This window comes from Mandrillus leucophaeus, unplaced genomic scaffold (assembly GCF_000951045.1).
Source record: "Mandrillus leucophaeus isolate KB7577 unplaced genomic scaffold, Mleu.le_1.0 Scaffold441, whole genome shotgun sequence".
In the NCBI taxonomy this organism is placed as follows: domain Eukaryota; kingdom Metazoa; phylum Chordata; class Mammalia; order Primates; family Cercopithecidae; genus Mandrillus; species Mandrillus leucophaeus.
In genome coordinates this window covers 998441-1023094 of record NW_012104710.1, presented here as the reverse complement: position 1 = coordinate 1023094, position 24654 = coordinate 998441, and the positions used below count along the sequence as shown (strand labels likewise).

Genomic DNA, 24654 nt, shown 5'->3' with positions numbered 1-24654 from the left:
AAAAAAAAAAAAAAAAGAAAGCGTCTTAGGGAAAAAACAGAACTGAACTTAATTAAAAATTTAGACCCAACAATCAATTTAAATGAAATACAGGGAATAGAGGAACGCATAAACCATAGCAGGGAAATGCAATCAGCAAAAGTGAGTCTGTAAGGAAACTTTAGAGGACAAATCATCTATTTTTTTCCCAAGAAGTAGATTACAAGAAAAAACCAACAAAAACTCAAAAAAACAAGCAATGAAAAAGAGGCATTCGGGGCTGGGCGCAGTGGCTCATGCCTGTAATCCCGGCACTTTGGGAGGCTGAGGCAGGCGGATCACCTGAGGTCGGGAGTTCGAGACCAGTCTGGCCAACATGGTGAAACCCCATCTCTACTAAAAATGCAAAAATTAGCTGGGTGTGGTGGCAGGTGCCTGTAATCCCAGCTACTCGGGAGGCTGAGGCAGGAGAATTGCTTGAACCCAGGAGACAGAGGTTGCAGTGAGCCACCATCACGCCAATGCACTCCAGCATGGGTAACAGAGTGAAACTCTGTGTCAAAAAAAACCCAAAAACCAAAAAAACAAAAAAAGTAAAAAACAAAGAAAAAAGATTTCAGAGATATATTAACTAGTCATAATGTGTGGCCCTTATATGGTTCTTATTTCAAACTGAAAACATTACCTCAAATGAATGTTCTTTATTATCCTCTAATCTGTAGTCCAACAAGACACTCAAAGACATGATGCTACAATCAAACTTGCCACTTTTTGCAGCCCAATTTGGATGTACAATGATAGCTGGTTCATCAGGCAAAATATATCTTCTTTCTCGACGCTGACGTTCCATTTCCTCTTGACGTTTCCTTTCTTCTTCCTAAATATTTCAAATTTCAAGTCAAGGTTAAATCTGCAAGTATGATGTATATACACGTCCAAGATGAATATACATCGAATATATACCACATAAAGGAACAAAATTCCCATGACTCTTCATGGTGCTTACACTAACCATAAGGGTTGAGAAGGGAGGAAAGTTCAAATTCACTAAGCGTAGTAAGCTTTGATGGCTCCTAACTCTCTTTTGGATTTCCCAGCATAAGAAACTGCCATGTAAAGAGGGGGAAAAGTTATCTATATTGAGATTATATAATTTAGAAAATTCTGGGAAAATAGTAGTGGTAGCATAGATTTTAGATCTTCCTGAAACCTCACACTAAAAACACAAAGCAATACAGATATCAAAATCAAAAACCGATAGCATTCATAACAAAACTAAGTGACAAGGTATCCCCACAAACCAATATACAAATGGGTGGGAAAAGGCCAAAAGACCTATGTGTTACTGATGAATGTGTCCAAAGAAAGCATAAGGAAGCAATGGGAGAACAAGAAAACCAAAAAACAGCCAGTAGGTATTTACTGGAAAGTACAGCAGCTGAAACTAGGCAAAATTTTACCCCTAACAAGAGAGTGAATAGAGAATTTATTTTAAGATCTGAAGAGGCCTAGGCCACTCTAGCCTTACAAACTTGCAAAGCTCATTTACTAGGGCCCTATACTGAGGAGAAACTGCTGGGAGTAGGAGAGGAACAACAAAGACATAGGAGAACGTCCAGACAAAAAGTGATGAAACAACAAAGACATAGGAGAACGCCCAGACAAAAAGCAAAAGAAACAGCAAACTTCAGAAAGCAAGCCAGCGTATGTTTCTGACAAAACAAAACAACAAAAGAGCAGAGCTCTATGAATTTAGAAAAGCTATCTGAAAGAAACTACGTTTATAAAATTCAGACAATCTAAATTCACATAAAAATGATTCAAATATTGAGGTCAAATCCCACACAAATTTAGTATTTTTAAAAAAAGAGTGAGAAGCAGCAGCAGAATTATATCCCTGTAGATGACGAAAGTGGGCCAGAAAGACACCACCACACGGCAGATGAAAATTTTAACTATTTTTAAAGTGTGCTAAAAGAAAATGTTACAAGAGACACAGACATTCTGCATCACATTCTTAACATTCAAAATTCAGAAAGTGAGTATCTGATTGGTAGACAGATCATGTATCTGACCCTATCTGTAGCAATTCTTCGGCTTCTCTAACAGAAATGGCAGTGGGAAGGGAGAACCAGGCCTGCTAAAAGCCAATCCAAAAAGGGACTGGGTTTGTGCATTTCATTATACACAAAGGTTTTTTTTTTTTTTTTTTTTTTTTTTTTGAGACAGGGTCTCACTCTGTCACCCTGGCCAGAGAGTAGTGGTGTGATCATAGCTCACAAATAGCACTGACCTCCTGGGTTCAAGCAATCCTCCCATGTCAGCCTCCCCAGTAGCTGAGACTACAGCCACATGTGACCATGCTCGGCTAATTTTTTTTTTCTTCTTTGTAGAGATGGGGTCTCATGAAGTTGTCTCCATCTATCCTGAACAATTCAGTTCTAAAGCACTCTTTTTTTTTTGAGACGGAATCTCGCTCTGTTGCCCAGGCTGGAGTGCAGTGGCTGGATCTCAGCTCACTGCAAGCTCCACCTCCCGGGTTTACACCATTCTCCTGCCTCAGCCTCCTGAGTAGCTGGGACTACAGGCGCCCGCCACCTCGCCTGGCTAGTTTTTTGTATTTTTTTTAGTAGAGACGGGGTTTCACCATGTTTGCCAGGATGGTCTCGATCTCCTGACCTCGTGATCCCCCGTCTCGGCCTCCCAAAGTGCTGGGATTACAGGCTTGAGACACCGCACCCGGCCTAAAGCACTCTTTTCAAGGAATGTAGATGTCTACACAGGAGATGGAGGCTGGCAGGGTGGTGGAGCCACAACTGCCCATTGATGATGAGCTCCTTCATTACTAAACATTGAAACCCAGATGGAGCAAGGAGAGTAATCCATGCAGAGATAGCACAGGGCAGAGTCATGTCATTGGAAGAATTGGAGGCACCCGTGTAAATTCACAGCTTTCAATATGCGTAAGATATAGAAATAAATATAGATTTAAATATTGGTAAGTGTTATCTATTTATCTATATATCTTCTGTATCTCTGTTCACTGAAGGGGGTTGGGAGCAGCAACCTAATTGCAATGAGCATATCTTGGCTTCTAACTACCATTCTTCACTAAAAAGGAACCAGGGCTTCCTGGGGAAATGACTGATTCCTGAACTAGGACAAGGATAGCACAAAATAAAATTGAAATGCTTTAAAATGCTAGTAAGTAAAAAGTCCTCAAAAAGTGATAAAGATATGTCAAAAGGGCACATAGCTTGAAAGAACTCCCACCATCCAACGTCTGGGACAATTTCATCATGAAAATAACTCATTGAGGGCCGAGCACGGTGGCTCACAACTGTAATCCCAGTACTTCGGCAGGCCAAGGTGGGTGGATCATCTGAGATCAGGAATTTCAGACCAGCCTGGCTAACATGGCGAAACCCAATCTCTACTAAAAATACAAAAATTAGCCAGGCATGGTGGCAGGCGCCTGTAATCCCAGCTACTCAGGAGGCTGAGGTACAAGAATCGCTTGAACCCAGGAGGCAGAAATTGCAATGAGCCGAGATCATGCCATTCCACTGCAGCCTGGGCAACAGAGAGAGACTCTGTCTCAAAAAAACAAAAATAAGGTCAAGAGCAGTGCAGTATCAGCCTGTAATAGCAGCACTTTGGGAGGCTGAGGCGGGTGGATCATGAGGTCAAGAGATCGAGACCATCCTGGCCAACATGACGAAACCCCGTCTCTACTAAAAATACAAAAACTAGCTGGGTGTGGTGGTGGGTGCCTGCAGTCCCAGCTACTCGGGAGGCTGAGGCAGAAGAACAGCTTCAACCCAGGAGGCAGAGGTTGCAGTGAGCCGAGATTGTGCCACTGCACTCCAACCTGGCAACAGAGTGAGACTCCGTCTCAAAAAAATAAATAAATAAATAAATAAATAAGTAAATATATAAATAAAAATTTTTTTTTTTGAGACGGAGTCTCACTCTGTCACCCAGGCTGGAGTGCAGTGGTGCGATTGCCACTCACTGCAAGCTCCGCCTCCCAAGTTCACGCCATTCTCCTGCCTCAGCCTCCCGTGTAGCTGGGACTACAGGCGCCCACCACCTCGCCTGGCTAATTTTTGTATTTTTAGTAGAGACGGGGTTTCACCGTGTTAGCCAGGATGGTCTCGATCTCTTGACCTTGTGATCCACCCGTCTCGGCCTCCCAAAGTGCTGGGATTACAGGCATGACCCACCGCGCCCAGCCATAAATAAATAAAATTTAAAAATAAAAATAAATACACAAAAAAATAAGAAATCACAAGTCCATGCATCACCTAAGAACAAGGTAATTATCCTACAAAATTACAAAACCATTATCACATTCAAGAAATTTAACACTGCTTTAATATTACCTAATGTCATATCCATATCCATAATCAAATTTCTCCAACTGTCCCAAAAATACTCTCTACGACTTTTATTTTCACCCATCCAGGATCTAGTCAGGTTTCACTTAGTTATTTGGTTGTTATGTCTCATTAGCCTCCTTTAATTTAAGAGATCCCTTTAACCATTTCTTTCTTTTATCTTTCATTATATAGACCATTTTTTGAAAAGTTTAGGAGAGCTGAGAATTTTTCATATTCTAAAAAAATAATAATAAAATAAAAAATTTAAAAAAGAAAATTTCATTCTAGATTTATCTGTTTTCTCACAGGGTCTTGCTCTGTCACCCAGGCTTAGGTGAGAGGACCACTAAATCACAAGCAGATTTAGAGTAAATATTTCTGGAAGGAATTCTTCATAAATAATGATGTGTACTTTATAATGTATAAGATTTAGAAACTGATTATATGGCTTATCCAATTACTGGTGCTAAAACACACTTTTGAGATCTCTATATTTCAAAGTCAGAAAACAAAGTAACAGGCTTATGTATTCAGGAGTTAGTCTACTGGACAAAAAACGGAAGCATAAAACAGCTTGAATAAATAGTCTGAGTCTCAAGGTTTGATTCAAACATACTGTTTTAGAAGCAGACAGATTCTGGAATAAGCACTTCACTAGAACTCAATTTCTGAGCCATTTACCTAGAACTGTTTTGTATCTTCACTGTGGTGTTGGTGGTGGTTATATACCTATATGCATTTGTAAAAACTCACAGAACTATTAACAAAAAAGGTTGAATTTTATTATAAGTAAATTGGACCTTAATAAAAGCATACACACGGCCGGGCACAGTGGCTCATGCCTGTAACCTCAGCACTCTGAGAGGCTGAGAGAGGCAGATCACCTGAGGTCAGGAGTTCGAGAACAGCCTGACCAACACGGAAAAACACCATCTCTACTAAAAATGCAAAATTAGCCAGGCGTGGTGGTGCATGCCTGTAATCCCAGCTACTCGGGAGGCTGAGGCAGGAGAATTGCTTGAACCCAGGAGGTGGAAGTTGTGGTGAGCCGAGATTGTGCCATTGCACTCCCTCCTGGGCAACAAGAGTGAAACCCCGTCTCGGAAAATAAATAGCTGGGCGCGGGGGTTCACGCATGTAATCCCAGCACTTTGGGAGGCGGAGGCAGGCGAATCACAAGGTCAGGAGTTTGAGACTAGCCTGGCCAACATGGTGAAACCCTGTCTCTACCAAAAATACAAAAAAATAGCTGGGCATAGGGGCGGGTGCCTGTAATCTCAGCTACTCGGGAGGTTGAGGCAGAAGAATAGCTTGCACCTGGGATGTGGAGGTTGCAGTGAGCAGAGATCACTCCACTGCATTCTAGCCTGGGAAACAGAACAAGACTCAGTCTCAAAAAAAAAAAAGCCAAAATAAAACAAATAAATAAAAGCATACACACACATAATCTTAACTCACGTATTCCAAGAACACCCTATACATGAATATTAATACCACAGAGTGTAATAATAGGTTGAGTACATACCTCTTTATCGTCTTCAGATTTCCTATCATCCTCCTCATCCTCTTCTTTTTCAGATTTCTCTAACTCCTTCTGTTCTTCTTTTTGTTCCTCTACTTTAAGCTGTTTTGTCAGTCGGGCTATTAACTGGGATTTTAATCCTTTGGAACTAAGAGCTCGACTTTCTAATTCTTTTCGGAGGTCATTTACCTGAATATATGGAGCATGAAAACACAGGAAAAAAAAGGGGGGGTGGATATTGAAATAGGAAACAAACTAGCTACAATTAACAATTATCTTTTGTGGGTTTTTTTTTTTTAAACGGAGTCTCACTTTGTTGCCCAGGCTGGAATGCAGTGGTGTGATCTCGGCTCACTGCAAGCTCTGCCTCCCAGGTTCAAGCGATTCTCCTGTCTCAGTCCCCCAAGTAGCTGGGATTACAGATGCTGACCACCACACCCAACTAATTTTTGTACTTTTAGTAGTGACGGGGTTTCCCCATGTTGGTCAGGTTGGTCTTGAACTCCTGACCTCGCGATCAGCCTGCCTTGGCCTCCCAAAGTGCTGGGATTATAAGCGTGAGCCACCACCACGCCCAGCCTTTTATGTGACTTTACAAATGTAGCGAAAAGAACATTTGTACAGCTCACACAATACTTGTGAAAATGCAAAATGATAGCATATTTTTGGAAAATAAAACATATTAACATGCGTAAACATTTTTTTCAATGTTCTTTGACCCAGAAGTTCTCATTTCTGGCTGTCTACCCTAAGGAAACATCCTAAATAGAAGGGGGAAAAAACCCACAAAACTATAGATTTACTTATTTCCTCCCTCCAAAAAAGTGAAGAGTCTAAATGTCTCATAAATTAGTCAGGTGTGGTGGTGGACGCCTGTAGTCCTAACCACTTGGGAGGCTGAGATGGGAAGACTGCTTGAGCCCAAGAGTTTAAGGTTCTAGTGAACTATGCACTGCACTCCAGCCACGGCGACAGAGACCTTGTCTCTAAAAGTAAGTAAATAAACAAATGTCCAATAGAGGAGTAATACCAGCAGGGAATGGTGGCTCGTGCCTGTAATCCTAGCACCTTTGGAGTCCAAGGTGGAAGGATCACTTGAGGCCAGGAGTTTAAAATCAGCCTGGGGAACACAGCAAAACCCCACCTCTTTAGAAAAAAAAAGAAAAAATTAGCCAGACATGGTGGAACATGTCTTTAGCCCAAGCTACTTGAGAGGCTTAGGTGAGAGGACCACTTGAGCATAGGAGTTTGAAGCTGCAGTGAACTCTAATGACACCACTGCACTCTGTCCCTTTAATCAATTTACTTGAATAGTATAAAATATTTAAAAATAATTACATGCACAAAATTAATGTTAACTCAACAGGATGAGTCATTTTCTTTTTTTTGAGGCAGAGTCTTGCTCTGTTACCCAGGCTGGAGTGGCATAACCACGGCTCATGGCTCACCGTGGCAGCCTTGACCTTCCAAGTTCAAGTGATCCTCCCACCTCAGGCTCCTGAGTAGCTGGGACTATAGGCATGCATCACCATGCTTGACTAATTTTTTTTTTTGGTAGAGACAGAGTCTCAGTATGTTGCCAGGGCTGATCTTGAACTACTGGGCTGTAGCAATCTGCATATCTGGGCCTCCCAAAATGCTGGGATTACAGGCATAAAGCATAGTGCCCATCTGCAACCTTACACACACACATATGCACACGTATTTTTAAACAAAATTTCATTTTGTTGCCTAAGCTGGAGTGCAGTGGCACAATCATAGTTCACTGCAGGCTCCAGATTCCAGGCTCAAGCAATCCTCCCACCTCAGCTTCCCAAGTTGCTGGGACTACAGGCGTGTGCCACTATGCCCAAATAATTTTTTAGACTTTTTATAGAGACAGGGCCTCACGATGTTGTAGAAGCTGGTCTCAAACTCCTAGACTGAAGCAATCCTCCTCCTTCAGTCCCCAGAAGTGCTGGGATCACAGGCATGAGCCACCTTGCCTGGTTTATTATTTTATGGTTGTTTTTTTTTTTCTACTCAGCATTCTCGGGTTGAAGTGATCGTAACTTTTATACACAATAACCAATCAACCAATCACAAAGCTTGTACTCAGAAAAACACAAATGGAATAAAACACACAACAGGCGAGGTGGATCACATCTGTAATCCCAGGACTTTGGGAGGCTGAGGTGGGTGGATCAATTGAGGTCAGGAGTTCAGACCAGCCTGGCCAACACGGTGAAACCCCACCTCTACTAAAAATACAAAAATCAGTTGGGCATGGTAGCACAAGGCCTGTAGTCCCAGCTACTAGGGAGGCTGAGGCACAAGAATCTCTTGAACCCGGGAGGCAGAGGTTGAGATCGTGCCACCGTACTCCAGTCTGGGTGACAAAGCAAGACTCTGTCTCAAAAAAAAAATAAATAAATAAATATATATACACACACACACATATGTATAAACTGTATGTATATACACACACACACACACAAACACACACACACTGCCCAGGATGGTCTCAAACTCCTGGACTCAAGCGATCTGCCCATCTATGCCTCTCAAAGTGCTGCAATTAGAGGCGTGAGCCACCGCTCCCAGCCTCTTCCCAGTTTAGATGTATATCAATCTATGTTTTAATTTTAAATATATTTTAGGCTGGGTGCAGTAGCTCACCCCTGTAATCCTAACACTCTGGGAGGCAGGGGTGGGTAGATCGCTTGAGGCCAGGAGTGTGAGACTGGCCTGACCAACATGACAAAATCCCATCTCTACTAAAAATACAGAAATTGGCCTGGCATGGTTGTACGTGCCTATAATCCCAGCACTCAGGAGTTCGAGACCAAACTGGCCAACATGCTGACGTCCTGGCTGGCCATCCTGGCTAACATGGTAAAACCCCGTCTCTACTAAAACTACAAAAATTAGCCCGGCGCAGTGGCGGGGCACCTGTAATCCCAGCTACCCAGGAGGCTGAGGCAAGAGAATCTACTGAACCCAGAAGACAGAGGCTGAAGTGAGCCAAGATCATACCACTACACTCCAGCCAGGGCAACAAACCGAGACTCCATCTCAAAAAAATTTTTTTTAATTGAAAAAGATAAGTAAAATCCATCCTTATTAAAGTTACCTTCATTGTCTTTGGGTCAAGTTTAGACCAATGGGTAGGTGTAGAAATTTCTTTAGCTTCACCATCATCCTTCTCTTCTTCATCCTGACATACAAAGTTAAGAATGTAATTACTATTATGAAACCGTAAAACAAAAATAATTTATTTTTAAAAGTCTGTTGCTGATCTGTGCAAGGTCACAATTGTTTCAGATTGTCTTCTCCTAAAGTTATTATTTAGGCAAGTCCACGTACATACATTCTACCACTTTTAACTGATCACAAAGACACTCATCAGCCAATCAAAGCCAGATCTGTGAAACACAAAAGGGTGATAAATTACAACACAAAGGATATCAGGGATGCACAAACACTGCCGGTATCCACAAACCACACAGTGTGTGATCTTGCCCCAATTTTCAAGCCACCCAAAGACTGATTTAGTCAGACCTTTGAAATGTACCAAAGACGTTGCCACATAGCCTGAAATTTCAAATCTCTCAGACTTGTGGTTGTCCAATTTCAAATATCCATGACTAGAACTGATGACCATGAAAAAGAAAATTTTTTAAATTTTAGAAAATGGCAAAATGTTTAAAATGGCTTAATACTGAATCTTGTTCAACAACTGGTCCCAGATTCCAGCAACTAGACCTATGATAAAAACAAAATTCTGTGCAATTTAAGCACAACTTATTTTCCTTTGAGGTCTCAGCACTCTTAAAAGTTAGGATAATAGACAGAAATTTTAAGAGAAAAGAACATACAACTATACTGCTGAAAGCTGGATTACCAGTCGCTGTTACCAGTTATGTTCCTCCATGTGTGTTTGTTATGTAGTGTGTGGTGTGCATTTGTGCCTGTGTTCCTGTGCCTGTGAGAAGCGGAAATAGAAAAAGGGATTAGCGTTCAGTGCCTGTTCTCCATCAGCCTCCTTGCGTTCACCCTGAAGCTTCTCGACCAGCTGCTGCTTGTATCCTCGGGAGAGGGTTTCCCACTCTGAGCGGGTGGGAAGGCAATGCCAAACATCCGGGAAAAATAAAACCACTGTCTCCACATGAGCTGGAACTGTACGCCCCTTGTGGGTCTCCTCAGGGCGATGGTAGCGAATCTCTGCAAAACGGTACCTGTTGCAAGGGAAGAAGCATGTTGGAAAAAAAATTCTAAAATACATTTTAAAGACCCTAGTTCACTTGTAGCACATCAAGTAAAGAAATTTTGCTGCAAGAACTTGAGGTTGGTCTAAAGAAAAAAAAATTATAGAAGCCATAGTTCCTCTTTTGGTACATTTGTACAATATTTAATAAGTTAAAGGAAGAATATGTTCCCCCAAGGCATTTTCAAGTTTGATTACAGAGCTACCCACATTTTAGAGAATACCTGAAGAAGCTGGATAGCTGTTCAGATTTCATGTGCTAAAAAAAAAATTCTCAAATTAAGTCACAGGAGATACACTAAAATACACAGGACAAATAAGCCTCAAGAGAAAATATGGCTGAACAAAAATAATCGCAACTACATCATTTTATAACAAAAGAATTATAATGAAATGAAGTTCTCTCTTGACGATCTTCTCCAGCTATGCATGAAATGAAAAGTATTTTCAACATACATCCAACTTTCAAAGTACAACATAACAAAACATTTAAATTTTCAGTTTATTTTGATTAGTTCTTAATCCTTTTTCCCCAAAACATTTTGGCACCAAATAAACTTTAGCTACAAATGGGGATTTTCCTTTGGGATTACCTGCATGACCAGGATTGCTAAAATAAGCCGAGGGGAAAAGGCTGATCGACAAGAACAACTACATAAACTATTAGTAAAACACTTCTAATCAAGAAATGAATTGGTACTTACCATTGTGTGCACACACTTAGATCAATGCCTGTCAGAGCCTTACAACAACGAATAGCAGTCTTAATCAACACAGAGGGATCTTTTTCTGGGTCTGGTCCATCCAACGAAGGAGACCAGTGGCCTCCAATGGCCATAGCTTCATCCTTGCCTTTCATGCCCACTAAAAACTAATTCAAAACAAAGAATCATTTACATATATTACGCACCCTGTCAAATTACAAATAAGATACTTGAGAAGGAAAGGTACAAACCTTTCCAATACCATTTTTACTACCTCTGGTATCTGTCAGTCAAGGAAGAGTTCAGTTCATTGTGTTCCACACTGCATTTCAGCAATGGAATAGGATTTACACACATCATAACTCATCCTTTTAAAATATTTCTTCAGATAGAGTTCTTTTAAAGAAACAAGCTATAATTCAAACTTCAACAACATCCAAAGACACTGAATCCTATTACCACTAAGATTCTACTATGTTACGAATATAAAACATCAAAATGACTGTTGAACTAGTAGCGTACAAATAAGATATAGTCATAATCTGCAATGAGAAAAACATCTACATCATTAAATTCTGGGTGCCTTAATACTGAAATTAGTCATTAAACTAATCAACACATATTAAAATGTAGGGTTTTAGATTTTATGTGTACAAACTTACAGCTAAGCAAAGTGAATACATCTAAAGTTAAAACAAATGTGTCCTTTTACCTTAACAAGTCTAGCAGGATGTTGGAATCCATCTCGAAGTTCTTGTGGGTCTTCAGCAAGAGCACATGACTTATGATACAAATCTTCCATACTAGGGCTAGCCATCAGCATTACCTATTATAGTCAAATAATTCAATCCTGTCAAAAGTCTAAAGTAATGTGAAAAAATGAGAAGCACTACTAATTATCTTTACATATTAGATGTCTGAAATTTTTAAATAAAAATAGGAAGTATATATAGCAGAAATAGTATTAGATACCTCAGCCTCCCAAAGTGCTGGGATTACAGGCGTGAGCCACCATGCCAGGCCTAGATACCTTAGAATTACTTAGTTTTAACTTTTGAAGTGATGCTTTTTCACTCAAACAATGCTTTAAACAAAACTGTAGACTATACGTAATATACTGAATGTTTCCCTTAAGACTAACATTTAGTGCATTCATCTAACACTAAGTTTTATCTGAGGCTACCACAAGTCATATGACATTTCAAATATCTCATTAACATCAACTTTATATTCACATTTTTATGAGATTTTAAATGTTAGAATAACTAGTTTTACAGCTCAAGAGATGAGGCAAAGAGAGCTTAAATTAAATTATATAACCAAAATAGGATCAAGCAGTCAAGAAGAAAACAGGTATTCGGGTCTACCTAACACTTTCTGAAGGATAATTCTACATACCCTTTTATTATGAGTAACTGCTAAGAAATTTAAGCTGCATATCACAGTTGAATACAAACCTTTGCACTGTATAAGTGGTCGGCATCTGGTGGATCAAGAATGGCCATATTTTTTTCTAAGGACTCTACTTCTCTGTGCATTACATAAAAATTGCAGTAATTTCCCAGCTGAAATGGTCTTGACAAAGGGAAAGCATCCACCCATGTAAACTGAGCATCAAAAAAGTCACTAGGTATATACAAATTCTGATAACGGCGCCTTAGTTCCATCATGTCACAACTGGGACTGAAAAACAGACATAAGTAGTGAGTAAAGAGCCTTAATAAAAAGGTTACACAAACATTCACTCGATTCTGTAGCAAATACAATTTCATATGGTAAAAAGTAAGCTGAAAAAGGACAAAGTCAGTTACCAATGAGCTATAGATTTGGATAGAGACATATGAAAATATTACTTTCAAATTTGTATACTCAAAATTTTGAATAAATAGTATTCTCAGTGTTATCCTTATTTCGTTACTTTTTGTTACAGAAGACCCTTTGAAATAACTTGAACCTCAGCTCCAGAAAAGATCTGTACAAAACCAGGTTTTCCTCAGTGGGAACTGTGGATTACTGGAAAATTATGGTTCATGTTGAAAGGATACAAAACATCAATGAGAGTGGTACCAAATAAGTATTTCTGTATGCCCCTCAGTCAGGTTTTCAGAGTGTAGAAAAACTATGGAACTTTTATTTTACTATAGTAAGTTCCTAGATTAACCATACTTACATTCAGAATTAAATACAAAAACCCACACAAAAGGAAAATTCATATGTTCCTTGGATTATCTGCACCTCCACACCCCTTTCTCTGTGAATGATTAAGATCCATACCTGATTATTATGTATAGAGGGCATAAATTTCTTGTCTTTTAAATCTCGTACTGATTTTTTAAAGGATCATTTCCTTTTTCCTAAGAAGTAGAGTTTTTAAAAGAGAGGAACTGAAAGGTCAATCTGGCAAAAGGTTAAGAGATGTCTGTTAAAAGTATAATGTAAGACGAAAAGACAACTACATTGTCTTTTTTAAAGACAACTAAAGGCAGAAGTATGAAAGATGAAGTAATCTACATGTAGAGATGTCTTTATTTGAAGTATAAAAATAAATACAGAACAATAAACTTGTCAGATAATAGACTATTATCTACCTACCTATTTATCTATTTATCTATTTTATCTACAGACAGAATCTATCTATCCATCTATCCATCCATCCATCCATCCATCCATCCATCCATCCAATCTACAGACAGAATCTTGCTCTATCGCCCAGGCCAGAGTGCAATGTGGCATACTCATAGCTTGCTGTAACCTGAATTCCTAGGCTCAAGCAATCTTTCCATGTCAGCCTCCAAGTATTATAGCTAGGACTACAGGTGCACTACCATATGTGGGTAACTTCTACTTTTTGTAGAGGTGAGGTCTCACTATATGCCTAGGCTGGTCTCAAACTCCTGGCCTCAAGTGATTCTTCCACCTTGGCCTCCTAAAGTGCTGGATTACAGGTGTGAGCCACCAGTGCCAGGCCTGTAATTATACTTTATTTGGATATGATTCTGCTGTCAAAATAATAAAAACGTGAAACAAGTATCTGAGTTTTGTTTTTAAGGAAGTGTGACAAAAAGAAAATACGTATAATTGTTTCCCAATTTCGCATCACCAGAATTTTTGAAGTCATGTTTTACCCCACAGGAGTAAAATTTATAATAAAACAAAAGATGTAAGTACAAATAAATCATTTCATGGGCATGAAGTTTCTTATAATCATATTAGTGTAAGAAAATCTTGATTTATACAACTACAAATGAGAAGTATGGAAACTTTAAAATCATTTTTACTTGCAAGAGATCCATTTAATGTTCTGGGAATTTACTTCAAAGTGGTAAAACTAAACTGTGAAGGTCTAATTTATTATTATTATTTTTCTTTATTTTTTGAGACAGAGTCTCCCTCTGTCGCCCAGGCTAGATTGCAGTGGTGCAATTTCAGTTCACTGCAACCTCTGTCTTCCGAGTTCAAGTGATTCTCCTGCCTCAGCCTCCCAAGAAACTGGGATTACAGGCACTCACCACCATGCCCAACTAAGTTTTATATTTTTTAGTAGAGTCGGGGTTTCATCATGTTGGCCAGGCTGGTCTTGAACTCCTGACCTCAAGTGATCTGCCCACCTCAGACTCCCAAAGTGCTGGGATTACAGGCATCAGCCACTGCACTTGGCCCCTGAAGGTCTAATTTAGAAGAAGCTAAATAGCTGTTCAATTTCATATCCTATGCATCAACTCTTCCCAAAAAAGCATTCAATATTGAGAACAGATGGGTTAAAATCAGAGCTCCCCTATTTAATATCTTTGAGGCTGTGAAAGCGGTGTTGGTTTCAACTGGTTTCTCTGAACTATGCAGACTACAGATTTTTAAGTATAACAGTAAACAGCTATAAGAAGAAAACTAGTGTAAATGAAGAGTAGTTGCTGGGCCAGGCATGGTGGCTCACGCCTGTAATCTCAGCACTTTGGGAGGCTGAGGCGATTGGATCACCTGAGGCAAGGAGTTTGAGATCAGCCTGGCCAACATGGTGAAACTCTGTCTCTACTAAAAACACAAAATGAGCCGGGTGTGGTGGCGCATTCCTGTAATCCCAGCTACTCGCGAGGCTAAGGCAGGAGAATTGCTTGAACCCGGGAGGCAGAGGTTGCTGTAAGCCAAGATCGCCCCATTGCTCTCCAGCCTGGGCAACAAGAGCAAAACTCCATCTCGAAGAAAAAAACAAAAAAAGAAGTAGGTGCTGATTTGACCATAAGTAAGAGTAAATGAACACCAACTACGTAACATAACTAAGCAAAGTCACCAAGCAAAATTTTCTTGGCATTAAGTAGCTTGACTAAAATTCACTGGGTTACTAAATCTAGAACTGAACATACAGAAATTTTAACCACTGATAGGCAAGTATTATGAATGGTAATTATCACTCTGTTTAAATGTAATAATATCATCTTAGGCCACTGCATTGCATACAGCTATCTGCTTTTAGCTCAACAGCCTTGAACGCAGCTTTTAATGATTTTCCTGTTTTACGGTCAATTTGTTTTTTTTCCACCTATTCATCTATTACCTAAGTTGCCACCACAACCCACCATTAATTTCTGAGACTATACAACTACCACACAATGGGTTAAGTCCTTTGGATACATGAACTAAACCTCACAATAATTCTGCTAGTTAATATTACCTTTTTTTTTTTTGCAGGTAAACATCAGAAGTTCCTGGTAAATTGGCCAGGTACAGTGACTCATACCTGTAATCCCAGCACTTTGGGAGGGCGAGGCAGGTGGATCGCTTGAGGTTAGGGGTTCGAAACAAGCCTAGCCAACATGGTGAAACCCCATCCCTACTAAAAATACAAAAATTAGCTGGGTGTGGTGCTGAGCACCTGTAATCCCAGTTACTAGGGAGGCTGAGGCAGGAGAATAGCTTGAACCCAGGAAGTGGAGGCTGCAGTGAGCTGAGATCACGACACTGCACTCCAGCATGGGTGACAGAGTCTCAAAAAAAAAAAGAAAGAAAAAGAAACTCCTGGTAATTTGTCATGACTTCTGATTCAAAGGGTGAATAATATATTTATGTATATACATATGCATACACTATACATGTGAATACATTATGTATGTGAGTATATATGCATATCTATGTTTCTATTATACTACACTGCCACAGCTAAACTTGAAATAATTGGTTTACTACTGTATTATTGCCTCATCACATACAATGGACTATACATGATCTTCAAGTTATCAGTAAGTCTAGATCTTAACTGATTCTAACTTTAGGGGAATAACTTTATGATACAGGAATTTCCTTGAGGGGCTGTCTTTTTCAATACCAGTTGATTTCCTTCATGGGGATATAAAAATAATGCAGCATTGTAGAGAATTAAGTTATTTCAAATTGCATTTCTGCGCTTACATGAAGAACACTAACTGTCGGGAAATCAATGTTGCAAGAAAAATATCTCTGTAACATATTCTATCAAATTATACGAAATTAGTAACTCAAGAAAACAATGGGTGGGGAATAACCTACCAATCTAAAGAAAACTTTGAAAACTGAACTGTGTAGCGTGGAACAACACGTCGAACTCTCCGAGGTGATCGTTCTCGCTCTCTTCGTGGAGATCTTTCCCGGGAACGTTTCCTCTGAGGTGATCTTTCTCTCGATCTACGTCTTTCTCTCTCTCTCTCACGACTGAAAGCAAATTTTTCTAAAATTACTAATATTTCTAATATTATGGAAAAGCTCTTCAACAAAGTAGAGTAGGTAATATAAGCAAGATTCCACAGTATATTTGTTTAACTTTTTAAAATTTGTAGTAAAATAGACATAACACAAAATTCAGCATTTTAAAATTTTATATTATAAGCACATAGTTCAGTGGCATTAACTATGCTTACATTGTTGTACAACCATTGCCACCATCCACAGTATACTTTAGAAAATATACCTTCGATCATCTTTTCTGTTAGGCACTTGATCCCCTCTGTCATTTCTTCCTGAAAATCGGGATGGGGGATCTAATCGTCGTGCTGGTTGTGGCTGTGAAACTATACGAACAGGAGGCTGCAATAAACCAGCTTTAAAAGATAAAAGAAAAAAATGTTTAGCGTGTCTAAACAAAGTTCAAAAGTACCTGATAAAATTAGATGAACAAAGTTAAATAACTGAGAGTCACTAAAATTGTTTTTTCAAACTTGGCCTGTTAATATATATTTTCAAATAATAGGTACTGGCTGGGTGCAGTAGCTCATGCCTGTAATCCCAGCTCTTTGGGAGGCCGAGGTGGGTGGATCACCTGAAGTCAAGAGTTTGAGGCCAGCCTGATCGACATGGTGAAACCCCGTCTCTACTAAAAATGCATAAATTAGCTGGGAGTGGTGGTGGGTGCCTGTAATACCAGCTAATCAGGAGCCTAAGGCAGGAGAATCGCTTGAACCCAAGAGACGAGGCTGCAGTGAGCTGAGATCGTACCACTGCACTCTAGCCTGGGGGGCAGAAGCAAAACTGTGTCTCAAAAAAAAAAAAAAAAAAAAAAAAGAATAGGTACTGTCAGGTCAGGCACGGTGGCTCACACCTGTAAGTCCAGCACTTTGGGAGGCAGAGGCAGAGGCGGGCGGATCACGAGGTCAGGAGTTCGAGATCAGCCTGGCCAATATGGTGAAATCCCGTCTTTACTAAAAATACAAAAAAATTAGCCAGGCGTGGTGGCGCGTTCCCGTAATCCCAGCTACTCAGGAGGCTGAGGCAGGAGAATCACTTGAACCTGGAAGGCAGAGGTTGCAGTGAGCTGAGATCGTGCTACTAAACTCCAACCTGGGAGACAGGGCGAGACACTGTGTTTCAAAAAAAAAAAAAAAAACCTTTTTTTTGAGACAGGGTCTCACTCTATTGCCCCAGTTGGAGTGCAGTAGTGCAATCATGGCTTACTGCAGCCTCACCTCCCAGGCTCAAGCAATCCTCCCATCTCAACATCCAAAGCAGCTGGGACATAGGCATGCACCACTAAAACCAGCTAATTTTTTTAAAAATTTCTTTGAGGAGACGGGGTCTCCCTCTGTTGCCCAGGTGGGGCACTATCTTGACGAATTCTTCCCAATATTGAAAATGAACAATTCCATTTTGAAATAGTATAAATATTTCCAGGTAGGAATAGTGCAAATTTACCTTCTTTACTACAATGCACACTTAATTTATGGAAAGATGTATAATATATGCGAAGTTGTAAGTATTTTAGACAGAGTAACTAGAACAAGTAACTAAGTCCTTTACAACATAGATTAAAATACTCATTCCCCCTTTCAACATCTGATCACGCCATAAGGACTAAAAAATGTGTTTTTCTTTAAAAGTTGCTCAACCTCAGTAAAATGATTCACATTAAACATCTCTAAAGTAGACAGAACTATTACACATCACAGAAAATAAACACAAGCACAAATAATTTCATTCTTCCCAACTGATAACATGATATATGGGATCCCACACCTCTCCACTAGAACATTTTTCTTACGCTGGTCTATGACAGTGATATTAACTCCTAGTAGGAAGCCTAGTATGGTGATCATCTGAATTACTGCTCTGCAGTTTGTAGCAGGAAAAAAATCTCTCCACTACTATGTTTCCTAAAAAATTAGTTCAGTATGGTCTGATTTTTATTATGAATGGAAAAATGTGTATGTCAGTAGGATTCTTAAGCATTGTTATGCTCATCTCCCTTTTCATGTCCCTGTCATCCCAGAAACATATAGGGAGCTTTCAATTTTGGAACACCCTCACTGGGACATTTCCTTTAAGAAATACTCCCTGGGGAATTGTAAAAGTGGCACAGGAGAAGCCGGGTGCGGTGGCTCACGCCTGTAATCCCAGCACTTTGGGAGGCCAAGGTGGGCAGATCACGAGATCAGGAGAGCAAGACCCTCCTGGCTAACATGGTGAAACCCCATCTCTACTAAAAAAATAAAAAATAAAAAATTAGCCGGGTGTGGTGGCAGGCGCCTGTAGTCCCAGCTACTTGGGAGGCTGAGGCAGGAGAATGGTGTGAACCTGGGAGGCGGAGCTTGCAGTGAACTGAGATCATGCCACTGCACTACAGCCCTGGAGACACAGCAAGACTCCATCTCAAAAATAAAACAACTGAATATAAAACAAAGGATAAATAAAAAAACCCATGAGGCCACAGTAAGAAAAGAAAAGACCTAACATAAAGCAAGAATTGGATGCAGTAAGAAGGATGAATAAGTCAGGCATGGTGGCTCATGCTTGTAATCCCAGCACTCTGGGAACCTGAGGGGAGTGGATCACCTGAAAGTCAGGAGTTTGAGACCGGTCTGGCCAACAGGGTGAAACCTCGTCTCTACTAAAAATACAAAAAATTAGCTGGGCATGTTGGCGGACACCTGTAATCCCAGCTACTTGGGAGGTGGAGGTTGCGGTGAGCCAAGATCGCACCATTGCACTCCAGCCTGGGCAACAAGAGCAAAACTCCACCTCAAAAAAAAAAAGAGTCTCACACACAAAATGTCATAAAAGTAGAATCACACATTATGTTCGAAACCAAACAAGGATGCATACAAGAAAATGAGTTACAAATGGTTGTTGTGCAATTTGTGAGACAGGGTCTTGCTCTGTCACCCAGGCTGGAGTGCAGTTGTGCAATCTTGCCTCACTGCAACCTCTGCCCGCTGGGCTCAAGTGATCCTTTCACATCAGCCTGTGTACACCATCACGCCTGGCTATTTCTTGGATTTTTAGTAGAGATGGAATCTCACCATGTTGCCCAGGCTGATCTCGAACTCCTGAGCTCAAGCTATCCGTCCACCTCAGTCTCCCAAAGTGCTGGGATTACAGGTATGAGCCACTGCCCTGCTACCAGACACAATGTTGTATTTTTTTTACCTGAGTAGTGATTACATAGGTGTTCATTAAATAACTCATTACACTGTAATCTGTCGTTTTGCTATGTATCATCATCTACAATAACAAAGAAAATGCAGGCTGGGAGCAGTGTCTCACACCTGTAATCTCGGCACTTTCGGAGGCCAAGACAGGCAGATTACTTGACTCCAGGAGTTCAAGACCAGCTCGGGCAACATGGCAAAACCCTGTCTCTACAAAAAAGTACAAAAATTAGAGGGGGGCTGAGACGGGAGGATTGCTTAAGGCCAGGAGGTCGAGGCTGCAGTGAGCTGAAATCACACCACTGCACCCATGCCTGAGTGACAGACCGATACCTTGTATCCAAAAAAGAAAATGCAGCCTGGGCATCATGGTGAAACCCCGTCTCTACAAAAGATATAACAATTAGGCTGGCAGGGTGGCGTGCACCTGTAGTCCCAGCTACTCAAGGAAGCTGAGGTAGCAGGATCACTTGAGCTGGGGAGGCGGAGGTTGCAGTGAGCCAAGATTACACCACTGCACTCTAGCCTTGGTGACAGAGAGAAACCCTGACTCAAAAAAAAAAAAAAAAAAAAAAAAGAACATGTCACAATTACACTTTTTAATGCCAATTAAGTAGGCTTCTTTAAGCTAAGGCTAACTGTCACCTTTTTCTCTTTTTTTTTGAGACAGTTTCGCTGTCATCACCCAGAATGGAGTGCAATGGCGTGATCTGGGCTAACTGTAACCTCTGCCTCCTGGGTTCAAGTGATTCTCCTGCCTCAGTCTCCAGAGTAGCTGTGGTTACAGGCGCCTGCCACCACGAGCCAGTTAACTTTTGTATTTTTCCAAAAGTGCTGGGATTACGGTGTGAGCCACCACACCCAGCCCTATGTATTATTTTAAACACTGTTTTTATAAGAACACATCTGGATCGGAAGCGGTGGCTCATGCCTGTAATCCTAGCACTTTGGGAGGCTGAATTGGGTGGAAAACTTGAAGTCAGGAGTTCGAGACCAGCCTGGCCAACGTGGAGAAACCCTGTATCTACTAAAAATACAAAAATTTGCCAGGAATGGTGGCACATGCCTATAGTCCCAGCTACTTGGGAGGCTGAGGCAGGAGAATAGCTTGAACCTGGGAGGCTGAGGTTGCAGTGAGCCCAGATTGCAGCACTCCAGCCTGGGTGACAGAGTGAAAAAGAACACATCTGGAGTTTCAAACAATCAATTGGCAAAAAAACTTAAAACTCAGCAAATTCATTTTATGTGGTATGGTTTAATAAGTAATTGAATAGTTTTGATATTTAAGTCCACAAGGGTGTATCTTTTAACTTCTTATCATTAAGAGAAAAAAAAAATACTTCCACATAGCTATGGAAGTAGATGTGTCCTATTCAGGATTCTTTAGGCTTCAAGTTTTCTTGAAATCCCTGCCTATTTTTGAAATTAAAAGCATAGTTATATTAACAACTAAAAAGTTACATATTCGTCTGAAACAAAAGCAAAGATACCTTTCTGCTGAGGCTGCTGTAATAAGGGCTGTGGTTGAGTCTGCAATAGTGGTGTAATAGAAGCTGCTGAAATCTGTGCCTGCAGCAATGACTGGGGCTGGGGCTGAGTCTGAACACCAAATGTTGTCTGTGGTGCAATTGGCTGAAGTACAGCAGGAGGAGTCTTCAGTAACGGCTGGGTTTGCGACTGATTCTTCAATTAAAAAATGAAAGAATAAGAAAAAAAAAACTTTGTGAATTAGAAGACTCACTTACCAAGCTTCTATAATACCTAACTCAGTATTTTCTGTACCTGATTTGGTAGTGTTTGAATTCTCTGTGCATTCCATTTAAAAGGCATATTAGGATTATAAGTAGCTTCAACCAATACTCTGTCACCTACTTGGGGGGTTTTCCCTTTGACAGCACTGTAAAGAAAAGAAAAAAAAAAGTTAAATATAAATACAATTAAAATAGATTTCTCCCCAAAATGATTTACATAGTTACTACTTTAAAGTAAACTGTATTTCAAAAAAAATAAACAGTAAACTATATCAGAAACAGAAGCCTGGAAAGCTCTTTTAAAAGATGAGGCTGGGTGCGGTGGTTCATGCCTGTAATCCCAGCACTTTGGGAGGCTGAGACGGGCAAGTCACTTGAGGTCAGGAGTTCAAGATCACCCTGGTCAACATGGTGAAACCCTGTCTCTAGTAGTAATACAAAAATTAGCCGAGCGTGGTGGCGCACACCTGTAATCTCAACTACTCAAGAGGCTGAGGCAGGAAAATTGCTTGAACCCGGGTGGTGGAGGTTCCAGTGAGCTGAGATCGTGCCACTGCATTCCAGCCTCGGTGACAGACGAGACTCGGTTTCAAACAAAAATAAATAAATAAAATAAAATAACAATAAAAAGTAGTTGGGGGATGGGAGCAGTAGATCATGCCTGTAATCTCAGCACTTTAGGAGGCCAAGGTGGGCACATCACTTAAGCAGTTCGACACCAGCCTGGCTAACATGGTGAAACCCCACCTCTACTAAAAATACAAAAATTAGCTGGGTACGAATCGCCTGTACCCGAGAGGCGGAGGTGGCAGTGAGCTAATATCGCACCACTGCACTCCAGCCTGGGCAAGAGTGAGACTCATCTCAAAAAAAGTAGTAATAATAAAAGAGGCCGGGCGCAGTGGCTCACGCCTGTAATCTCAACACTTTGGGAGACCAAGGCAGGTGGATCATGAGGTCAGGAGTTCAAGATCAGTCTGGTCAAGATGGTGAAACCCCATCCCTACTAAAAATACAAAAATTAGCCGGGCGTGGTGGCAGGAGTAATCCCAGCTACTTGGGAGGCTGAGGCAGGAGAATCGCTTGCACCTGGGAGGCAGAGGTTGTAGTGAGCCAATATTGCGCTACTGCACTGCAGCCTGGGCGACAGAGTGATACTCCATCTCAAAATACATAAATTAATTAAAATTTTAAAAATAAAAAAATAAGAAAAAGTAAAAGTAGACAGCCAGGTACAGTGGCTCATGCCCCTAAAGCCGTAATTTTAAAAACCAAACGGATCACTTGAGATCAAGAGTTCAAGACCAGCTTGGGCAATATTGTGAGATCACATTTCTACAAAAAATTTAAAAATTAGTCTTTATGTCTAGATCTGAAGAAAAAGGAAAAAAAAAATAGTTGCCAGGCGTGGTGGCTCACGCCTGTAATCCCAGTACTTTGGGAGGCTGAGGCAGGTGGATCACCTGAGATCAGAAGTTCAAGACCAGCCTGGTCAATGTGGTGAAACCCTGTCTCTACTAAATATACAAAAATTAGCTGGGCGTGGTGGTGGGCACCTGTAATCCCAGCTACTCAGGAGGCTGAGGCAGGAGAATCCTTTGAAGCCGGGAGGTGGAGGTTGCAGTGAGCCGAGATTGCACTGCAACCTGGGCAACAAGAGCGAAATTTGCTCTCAAAAAAAAAAAAAAAAAAGTTGGGCATGGTAGCATGGACCTAGAGTCCCAGCTACTTGAGAGGCTGAAGCAGGAGGATCCCTTGAACCCGGGAATTTGAGGCTGCAGTGAGCTATGACTGCACTTCTAGACCCCAGCCTGGGCAAAAGAGCAAGACTCCATCTCAAAAAATAAAATAAAAAGGGCCGAGCATGGTGGCTCACGCCTGTAATCCCAGGACTTTGGGAGGCCGAGATGGGTGGATCACAAGGTCAGCAGTTCGAGACCAGCCTGACCAACATGGTGAAACCCCGTCTCTACTAAAAATAAAAAAAAAATAGCCAGGTGTGGTGGCGGGCACCTGTAATCCCAGCACTTTGGGAAGCTGAGGCGGGTGGATCACTTGTGGTCAGGAGTTTAAGACCAATCTGGCCGACATGGTGAACTCCCATTCTCTAATAAAGATACAAAATTAGCCAAGTGTGGTGGTGCATGCCTGTCATCCCAGCTACTCCAAAGCTGAGGCAAGAGAATTGCTTGAACCCAGGAGGCAGAGGCTGCAGTGAGTCAACTGAGATTGCACGACTGTGTCCAGCCTGGGCTACATATAATTTCTGCCACAACTAAACAGGTGTTTTATGGTAAATGCAAGAAGCCATGTGACAAGACCTAATTAAGTTTACCTAAGCTGAAAGAATACATCTTCATCCACAAATCCAAAGGTATCATGTAGTTTTGTAACCACCCCTGTGAAAACACGCTGCTTCTGAGGCTGGGTTTGCTGTTGACTGGACCTTGGTGTTGGATATGATACAGTTATTTGTGCTGTTGGCTGAGGAGTAGATAGGCTAAGGCTTGTAGGCAGTGCAACAGCTGGCTATAAAACAAAATCAACATCAAATTAAGGCAATGATTTGAAATCATCTAAAAACTCAGTATGACTACTTAAAACTAACCCAGAATATTAAACTTTTCATATTATGTTAGAAGATACACATGTATATCTTGAGAGTCAGGTCTAAAATTAAACTATAAATTATTTTTAGCCTATTTCATCAAGATCCCTCAGATGAGTGTTCTTACTAATACAACAGCTATACTAGCATAATAAAGGCTCAGGAAAGTCCTAAGTATAGTAAAGGAACTCAGCATTCCTTAAACTTTGACCACAAAATTATTTTCTCATGAAATTTCTTTAATATCTTAAGATACTAGTAATGTGTTATGGGTACACTTAGGGAAATAGCATTTGAACAAAAGAACTTCTATAGTTTTTCTACTTAATTTGGAGATTCTACTTTGTTGATGATTGAAAATATGAGTTAGGTGTTAACCAACTGTAGTTCTTTAATAAAAACTGGTTGATTGCTCAATTCAAGTATATTTTTAAAAGACAAGTAAGAGATTTAAGACTAAAAATATGGTACCAAAGGTTACACCGTGAAAAGCTTCTCTCCTATCCCTGCTCCTCAGCTATGAAGTTCCCTAAACCTGAAGCAATCACTGTCCTGATTATTAGTGTAAAGCCTCCTA

General features: G+C 40.7%; 1 protein-coding gene across 4 annotated transcripts in view; it reads right to left on the bottom strand.

Annotated features, from left to right (window-relative positions):
* Positions 1–24654, bottom strand: part of CCAR1 (cell division cycle and apoptosis regulator 1) — a 74094-nt gene that overhangs the window by 26559 nt on the left and 22881 nt on the right. For all 4 annotated transcript variants that reach the window (XM_011994099.1, XM_011994095.1, XM_011994098.1 and 1 more), the window contains 11 exons: positions 21501–21615; positions 21209–21401; positions 16769–16898; positions 16351–16512; positions 12291–12516; positions 11546–11659; positions 10834–11000; positions 9890–10100; positions 8996–9079; positions 5887–6072; positions 665–856 (listed from right to left, as the gene is read on the bottom strand). In XM_011994099.1, coding sequence (XP_011849489.1) covers positions 665–856; positions 5887–6072; positions 8996–9079; positions 9890–10100; positions 10834–11000; positions 11546–11659; positions 12291–12516; positions 16351–16512; positions 16769–16898; positions 21209–21401; positions 21501–21615 — 1780 coding nt within the window. The remainder of the gene's footprint in view (positions 1–664; positions 857–5886; positions 6073–8995; positions 9080–9889; positions 10101–10833; positions 11001–11545; positions 11660–12290; positions 12517–16350; positions 16513–16768; positions 16899–21208; positions 21402–21500; positions 21616–24654) is intronic.